At 46.0% G+C, this 9,167-nt stretch overlaps 1 protein-coding gene across 1 annotated transcript in view; it reads right to left on the reverse strand.

Moving 5' to 3' along the window:
- Positions 1-7,340, reverse strand: part of LOC123240823 (leukocyte immunoglobulin-like receptor subfamily A member 6) — a 29,553-nt gene extending 22,213 nt beyond the window's left edge. The window contains exons 1-4 of the mRNA XM_044668538.1: positions 7,118-7,340; positions 5,650-5,943; positions 4,356-4,397; positions 3,197-3,352 (exon numbers count right to left, since the gene is read on the reverse strand). Coding sequence (XP_044524473.1) covers positions 3,197-3,352; positions 4,356-4,397; positions 5,650-5,943; positions 7,118-7,340 — 715 coding nt within the window. The remainder of the gene's footprint in view (positions 1-3,196; positions 3,353-4,355; positions 4,398-5,649; positions 5,944-7,117) is intronic.
- Positions 7,341-9,167: the final 1,827 nt, after the last annotated feature.

Here is a 9,167-nt window from a genome sequence, read left to right on the forward strand (position 1 = left end):
AACTAATGCCAGAGGGAAGATGGCAATGATGCACAACCATGTATAGAACTTTCCAGGTATAGAACTGAATTTCATTCTACGGAAATTAGCCAGGAGAGATGTCAATCACTATAAGCCAAAATCACTCTCACAGCTTTCCCTTGAAACAAAAGTGTGCCTGCAGTTCCCAGAAGGCACCTCATGGGGATGCCGGCATCAGAGATCAATTGGTTACATGGCATTGCTTCCCATGACATTCCTATAACATTTAACATCAAATAACAAGTCTATCCAGTCATGTTTAGGGTTAAATATGATATTATCATGTCATTACAACTATATCAGTTTTTAAATTCCCAGACTCCACTATTCTTTCCTAAAATCTTCTGACATCAGATTGAGAAAAAAATACATTGTAGAATTCTATATAGTTATTGAATGCATGATAATTTACACAAACCTAGAAATCTTTAAGACACTTTAAGATCCCCACATTCATTGAAGCACAGCTCTGTCTTCCCATCTGTCAGCTGATCTTGGACCCTTTCTTAGTGAATTCTTCCAATTACGCCAAAAAAATGAGACCTTTTATCAGAGAAACTTGCTGTAAATATTTTTCAGTTATGATTACTATGTATGTCAGGTGCAAACAACAGGATCCTTAGGATGATAAGAGAAAGCCCTACCAGGTTGAGGAGAATGAGGTTGCCCATAGTGTAATCTGGTCAGCAAGATTTGAGAATGATAGGGGACAAGAAGACCATAACTGAGATAGGGACAAGAACTCTCTCATCTCAGGCCCCTATAAATGTAAGCATAGATAGCCCCCTCCACCCACTCCAAGGCCCCACAGATGCAGCACAGCTTAGACTCTTCCTCCTGGGGTGAGAGATACTTTTGCTCTTTGGCTTGGGAACCTGAAAACGTGGGGGAAAGTTGGAGGCCTCAGGGAGGGAAGGCTGAAGGAGGAACTGAGAAAGCCTCCTTCAATCTCTTCCCCCTCAAACCTTCCAGTGGCCTAAGTCAGCCCAAGAGCCCTTTCCTGGGACCTTCACTTTTCCTTCACTTCTCCTCCCTCTCCCTATTAATCTGCAATTTTAGCAAGAGCTTGCTGGAAAACTAAATTCGGGGTGAAGAAGAGCTGAGTTCAAATCTTTGGTTCTGCTCACCTCACTTTGTATCGGTTCATTTAAATTCTTCCAGATTTCTATACCCAATGAGGGTGTGTGTTGTTCCTTCTTTGAGCCAATTTAGATGAGAGTAAGGTTCAAGCAGTACCTGTCACCCTGACCACTATACATTTTAAAGTATTCCATACATTAATTCAAGTATTCTCTCATAATTTCTTATAGCCTAATAGTGTTCCCTCAAAATCATATGCTACATATTGTTTAGCCATTCTCCAACTGATGGGCATCTCCTTACTTTCAAATACTTTTCTACCACAAAGAGATAATATGAATATTTTTGCACATATAAGCCCTTCTCCTTTTTCTTTGATGACTTTGGGATATAGACCTAGCAGTGGTATTGCTGGATCAAAGGTTATGCCTTTAGTTTAATGCCCTTCGAGATAGTGCCAAAGTGCTCTACACAGTTGTTAGATCAGTTCACAACTCCACCAACAGTGCACATCCCCTCCAAATTTTGTCATTTTACTTTTCTATCATATTAGCCAGTCTGATAGGTTGAAGTAGGATCTTGATGTTTATAAAATGTATATTTCTCTAGTAAATAGTGATTTGGAGTATTTTTCCACAGGAATATAGATAGCTCTGATATCTTCATTTGAAAGCTTCCAGTTCATACCCTTTGACCAATTTTTCATTTGGGGATGGACTTGTATTCTGATCATCATGACTCATTTTTCTCTACAATTAAGAAATTGAATTCTTCAATTCTTCATTGAAGAAATTTGCTGCAATTTTTTTCTTACTTATTAGTGTCTTTCTTTCCATTCCATATCCATTTATCCTTTTTCTTTTTCTCATTTCACCCTCTCCCTCCTCAAAGTATTTTGTTTCTGACCACTGCCTCCTTCAATTTATCCTCCCTTCTGCCAGTTTCCCTTCCCCTTACTCCCTTCCCTCCCATCTTTCCTATATGGTAAGTTAGGTTTCTATATCCAGTGAGGGTGTTTATTATTCCTTCTTTGAACCAATTTAGATGAGAGTAAGATGAAAGTGGTACCTGTCACCCCTACCAACATGTTCCCATACATTTTAAAGCTTTTTCATGGCTCTTTTTTATGAAATGATTTATTCAACTCCAAATCCCCATTTCTCCTCACAATACAACCCTTTTTCTTATCATTTAATTTTATTTTTTTAAATATCATCCCATTCCAGTCAACTCACAACCATGCACTCTATCTCTGAATATTCCTAACTACCCTGATAATTATAAAGCTCTTAGGAATTACAAGTACATCTTCCTATAAAGGAATATAAGCAGTTTAACTTTATTGAATCTCTTAGGATTTCTCTTTCCTATTTACCTTTTTTATACTTCTCTTGACTCATATTTGAAAATCAAATATTCTATTCTTCTCTTGTCTTTTCATTAAGAATACTTGAACATCCTCTATTTCATTAAATATCCACTTTTTCCTGTGCAGGATTACGCTCAGTTTTACTGGGTAGGTAATTTTTGGTTGTGATCCTAATTCCTTTCCTTCCAGAACATAGGCCCTTTGTGTCTGTAAAGGGATACATTCCAAGACCAAGACAGCTAAAACTGTGGATATAAATGAACTCCTCTTGACCCATATGGAAAATGATATTCTTATATAAATATATATGCATATATTTATATATAAAATATATATACTTATATATAACACAATGTTTAATTGATTAATTAAATACAATAAAACATTACTAGCATTCAATATATAAATAAGCAGTACATTGTACAATATTATATAATGCTGCATATCCATCCCTCCTCCTGCCCCCTTGCTCCCCTCCTTTACCCCCATCACCTCCCAAAATAGAATTATTTTTCTTGGTTCTCTCTCTTTTAGGCATTGTCTACTCCAAAAGTTTGTAAGTTTTTGGAGGCCAGGAACTCTTTAATTCTCTCTCATCCCTCTGCCTCTGCCTCTTGCTCTTTTATTAGTTATATCTTAGTGCTTTACAGTGCATGGCACAGAGGGAGTCCTTGCTACATTTTTAAATTTAGATTTTTAAAAGGTTTTGTTCATTCCTTCCTTCACCACTATCTTGAGGGCTTGTTTGGCCAGAGTGCTCAGACAAGGACTCCCTGGAGCTTTTCCAGTGCTCAGCTAGCAGGACCACCAGGAGGATGATGATCAATCCAGCTGAGATGAGGCGGACCAGGTTGCCCATAGTGTAATCCAGGACAGCAACATCTGGGGGATCAGAGTTTGTCACTGAGATATGGCTGCCCTGTGCTCAGCCCCTATTTCACCTGTGATCACTAAGATCATCTCCCACAAGCACTCAGATCCTCATCCCAGGCCCTCCTTCCCCCTTAACTAGAGATATTCCTTTTATTCCCCTGCTGGTAGACTGGTTCTGTGGATGAGGGAAGGAAATAGGTCTGAGGGGTTGGGGAAACTTTGAACCTCTTCCTTCCCCAGAACCCATCCTCTCCTCTCCTCTGATCCCAGCCCAGCTCCCCTCTTCCCTTTACCTCAATTTTATACTTCCTCTCCTCACTCTCTTTCCCCCTCTGCAGCCTGGCTCTTATCTCATAAGTGGACAGAAGTTGCCCCCGCCCCAAAGTCACCAGAGATGTCTTCATTGCCGAGGCTAAAGATCTCAGTCTTCAACCTTTACCTGACACTATGAACCACCCTTTCTCAGAGGATCTCCTTCTCTCTCTAGATTGTCATGGCATGATTTCTCCCCGACCTAATCTCCAATGGGAGGGAATGAGATCTGGTCCTGTCCTTAGTGGGCCCCCAATCTTTTTCCATAATTCAGTTCTCCAGACTTTCATTAATCACCCATCCTGGACTCAGTCCTTGTGCTAAGCCAATCCCAGAAGAAACAAAATTAAAATGAACTAAATCCTACTTTCCCAGGCCTTACATTCTCCTGGAATGTACATCATATACACAAATAAAACAGTCATCTGAGGTGGGGGACAAGTTGCAAATCAGGAAAAGTTTCTTGTAGGAAATGCCTCCTAAGTTAAATTTGAGAGACATCTTTGCATTGTAAGAGGAGGAGGTGAGGAGAGAGAGTATTCCAGGCAGGGGACACAGCCTGGGCAAAGACCCAGAGGTGGGAGAAGCATAATAAGGTGCTGCAGAAAGAGTAGTGATCAATGAAGAGATCCTGTAAGGGGTAGGTAGACCCTGACTGGGCATTGAGCCCCACTGCCTCCCTCCATCCTCCAATACTCACGTGAGAGCCTGTTCTCAGATTCAGGGCTTGGAGAAGAGGTCCCTGGGAAAGAGGAAGGGGCAGGGTTAGGGGCTCTACAGGTGGATTCAGAGAGACCTGAAGAACTCAAGGATCTGGAGACTTGTGAGCCCCAGCTCTATCTAGACTTTCTGTTTGTGGGATATTGGGCAAGTCTCTCCTCTCTCTGGGCCCCATGGATTTCAAATCTGTCAAATGGGGCCCGAGCTCAGGACCTCTCCTGGCCTGTCCACTTCTGAGATTTGATGATTCTGTGACTCCTGTGATGCCTTTCCAAGCTCCTGGGGAGGGATCTGGGGGGCAGGGGAGAAGAATGGAGGAGCTGGTGTGAGAGGGAGGGACGCTTTGAATCCTCCTCAGCGTCCCTCATCCAGCCTGGCCCCGTAATTCTAAGGTTCCTCTGTGCCTTGGGGCCACAGCCTGCTGGATTGGTGGGAAGCTGTGTTGTATAGACGAAGGACGAGGGTGACTGGGTCACTCTGGCTCTTCTAGCTTAGAGGAATTGGGATGAGGACACCTGAGAAACCCTTCTTTGATGTTGGAGAAGTCAAGGATGGGATGGCCCCATCCTCAGTTGTCCCAGTTATTATTGTATGGGTGAGGAGAGAGAGGGCACAAGGGCTACTGGAGAGGTAAAGAGAAAGGAGAGGGTTTGGGACTTTTCTGCCCATCTCTGCTCCATCTCCAGTGTGTCCCATGACAAGAGAGGTTTCCTCAATCCCTCCTCATGTCCTGCTTTCCTCTAAGAGAAGGAGTTCTCAGTCCTGACCTACATGGGAGATGGAGAGCAGTAGTGCAGAGAGACCCCCACCCTGTCCTCAGATGAAGTATTTATTCACCTGGTGGGGAGGATGGCAAATCTTGGGGATTCCCAGGGCTCTGGAGGAGGTGAGTAACCTTTGGAACAGGGAGAAGAGGAAGAGGAGGGTCTGGGGAATATTTACTCCATGCTCTGGCTTGCTCTGCCCTCCTCTTGTCCCTCTCTGACCTCCTCAAATAACTTTCCTAGGACCTAATAGACATTGTCTGATTGTGGGAGCAGCACAATTGGACAGACTGTGGATGGAGAAAGAGTTTAGAGGCATCAGGGAGGAGAGGCCTCACTGCCTACATTCACTAAGAATGACTCAATTCCTATGCAATCAATCCCCTCTCTCTGAGCCTCCCCTTCTCCCATTCCTCCTGGGTCAGGACCCTGAGCACCCAGTGAGTGCCGCAGGGCCTGAGAAGAAGCTTTGGAGAGATGGGGAGCCTGGGGACACTGGGGCTCCCTCACCTGTGACCCTGAGCACCAGGGGGGCGCTGGGGGAGGACCATGCATTAGGGGAAGAACTTCGAAAGCTGTAGCATCGGTAAGTGCCATCGTGGGTAGAATTCACAACAGGGAAGAAGAAGTCAGCCTGACGCCCTCCTTCATGGCTCCGGGTCCTGCCACGGCTGATCTCTTCTCCATCCTTGTACAGGGCGCACCAGTCAAACCATCGCTGTGACTGACACTGCAGGATCACATACTGTCCTGAGGCCACCTCAGAGCTGGGCAGGGCTGCCAGGGAAGGTTCTTTATAAACTTCTGGGGAAGGAGAAGACCCTGCAGTTAGAGCGAGAAGAACCCTCTAGCAGGGAAGTGGAGCAGATCTGGCTGGAAGGAAGCCTGACCTGGGCCTTCCTGGGCCCCTCCCTGAGATTTGAGGTTTAGATCTGGAAGAAAGGAAATGTCACATGTCTTGGGGGAAGAGAAAGACCTTGGACAGCTCTGGGGTAAGAAATAGAAAGTAGGGGAATGAGTGGAGGAAGAAAGAGAAATAAAGAAGGGACAGAGTCAGAGGAAAAGAGGGAAAGAGACAGAAACAGAGACAGAGGGGGAAGAGGAAGGGAGACAGAGAGAGATGAGAAAGAGACAAACAGGGGAGAATGGTGGGGAGGTAGACCTAGGCAGGAAGTTTTCCACTCAGATGCTGGGCTGTGAACCCCAATTCCTGGTCCTTTGGCAGAGAATCTCCCTCTACAGAATGGGGGTGGTGGCACAATCAGGAGCCATCTCTTCACTTTGGGTTAGTTATTAGGGCCCCCAAAGTAGAGCCCGGCTCTCTCCTCTGGGACAGGTGTTGGAAGGAGAGTAAGAGTCTAGGGTGTGATTTCTGTTTCCCTCAACCCCTGATTTCCTAAGTCCTATGCTATCGACTGCAGAGAATGCACAAAGGAGACACTCCCTCCCCTCCCTGTGCCTAGACCTGGGCTGGAATATTCACACTCTTTTCACTCTCTCTTTTGGCTTTGGGAGGGGTAGTGCTAGAAGTGGGAGATGACCCACTAGTCCTGCGCCCTTCTACAGAGAGCCTCCAGCTCTGTCTGGTCTCCTGAGATCCAAACTGAGCCTCCTGCCTCTGATCTGGCCCCTGGACATGGAGTCAGAAAAACCTGAGTTCAAATCCAGCCTCAGACACTTCTTGGCTATATGACTCTGAACAAGTCTCTTTTTGCCTCAGTTTCCTCAGTATACTGTATGAAATGGGAATCTTACTAGCAGGGACTGGCAGAATTGTAAGGTGCCTGGCACATAGAAGGTCCTCCTCCTTCCCCAAACTCCAGAGGGAGAGCAGAAACAAAGATAGGGGAGAGGCTAGAAAGGACAAAGTCAGAGAGACATTTGGGGGCCATGTTGGGCTATGGAGGAACCTAGGTCTGCTGGGACCTGGAGCCAACCCTGCCTGGGGGGTCAGCACCTGGGAGGGGGTGTTCCTCACCTGTCACCACCAGCTCCAGGGGGTCACTGGGCTCTGACCAGCCCAATGAGTGTCTGTAGTGGCAGTAGTAGGTCCCTGCATGGTTCCATGACACAAAAGGAAAGGAAAATTTGGCCTCCATTCCAAATACTGTCATATCCTTGACATCAGACCTGGCATTTCCTAGCTTTTGCTCCAGACGGTACAGATCAGCTTCCTGTGATCCCCTGCATCTGAGGGTCATAGTTCTCCCTTGGGACACCAAAGAGCCATTTTCTGCCCTGAGGGAGGGTTTGGGAAATGTACCTGGAAGGAAAGAAAGCTATTAGATTCAGGGGTTCCTCCTTCTGTGGTCACCCCACCCATACTGGGTCCCCTCTCACTTTAGACCCTATCAGTCCAGCCCAGATCTTTCCCAGCTCCCTCTCTTGGGGTCAGCTGTATGCTCTGGGCAGGGGGAGTGAGAGGGGAGGGACTCACCTGCTGCCTGTGTCCTCATCCTCTGGCCCAGACTCAGCCCTGGCAGAGAAGACCCTGATTAGTCATGGCTCCCCACATCCACTATCCCACCCCAGCATTCTCAGAGGAAGGACAGAAAGGGGTCAGAGCCTGGACTTAGGGATGTTGTGAATCAAGTGGGATGGACCCCAGAAGATCCCTCTAAGAGTCCCAGGTTCTTCCCCAACCCCACCCAACCTCCACCTTACTGTGAGATCTCAGATTTGGCTCTCTTCACCTCTGGAGGAAAGTTTTCCCCTCACCAAATTGGTGGTGGACACAAGTTGGACTTGGTGGTAGGTAAAGACCCTTCTAGGATAGGAGCTGCTTAAGACTCACCAAGGTACAGCAGGAACAAGAGGGTGGGGGTCATGGTGGTCCCAGTGACTGATGGGAGAAGGGACTATCAATGGACCAGGAGCTGGTCTGAGGCACAGGATGTGTCCAGGGCTAGCTCTGCAAGTCCAAGTCCCCAAGAAACTTCATTTCTCCTTCCTTTCTGTGGTTTCTAGTTGATTGATGACCCCATGCTGTGGGGAGGGTGCATGTGGGTGCCTGTGGAGGGCTGGAGAATCATCTGGTTTTAGAATGGTTGAATGACTCTTGCTATTTTGGTGATAATTCAGGCTTCATTGCCTGTGATAGATCCCCAGATAAGCTTTTTGTGCCAGCCTCACAGCTTCCCTCTCTGAGCTCCCCATCATTGATAGATGTTGGTCTCACTCAGATCCTTTGAATCTGACCTTGGTCTCCAAACCACTTCCTTCCCTCAGCTAGAGCTGTGCCCCCAGTCTAGACACACAATGCTTTCCGGCTTTCTAGTAGACAAAGGGTTAAAACCACAGAAAAACAGGCTTGTGGGTGGGCAGCTTAGGGTGCTGCTAACTTGGAGCTCAGGGTGCATCTTCTATTGTTTTCAAGGTAACCTTGCCTGCTTCAACCCATCTTCAAGAATGTTTAGTCCCTCTGGAAGGACCCCAGAACTCACTCTCCCAATTTGTACTCAGACTGGCAGCTCAGACACCCCTGGACAAGGTTACCATTTCCCTAATGTCCGTTGCTTATAAATCCCCATCCAGCACGTTCCCATCATATCATTTGGCCAGTTACTATCTCCTTATTATCAATTAACCAAAGGACATCAGTTACCTCTCACTGGTTCCGCAAGGATTGGTTCAGCTTTTACGAAAGGAAATTACTGAGAATGCAGAGCAAAACATAAAATACTAAAACATCCCCCTCCCTCTCCTATACACCCACTTTGTCCTTAGACACTATGAAGTCAAACTTTCAGTGGTGATTGGGAAGATGGAGAACCATCTTTGATAGTGTTTGCATGTCAGGGTTCTAGATCCAACTTGAGTGATACCCCTTCTTATAGCTGTTGGAGACCCAGTTTCAGACACAGACTTATGGAGTTGGATCTAAGGTGTGTGTGTGAATGTGAGTGTGTGTGTGTGTGTGTGTGTGTGTGTGTGTGTGTGTCTGTGTGTATATGCTGAAACATGTGGAAATGGAGTCAGGAACCTTTTCAGTAAGGGCATATGGTGAAAATTTATTAGCAGAGATGCCA

This window comes from Gracilinanus agilis, chromosome 3 (genome assembly GCF_016433145.1).
Source record: "Gracilinanus agilis isolate LMUSP501 chromosome 3, AgileGrace, whole genome shotgun sequence".
NCBI classification, from domain to species: Eukaryota; Metazoa; Chordata; class Mammalia; order Didelphimorphia; family Didelphidae; genus Gracilinanus; species Gracilinanus agilis.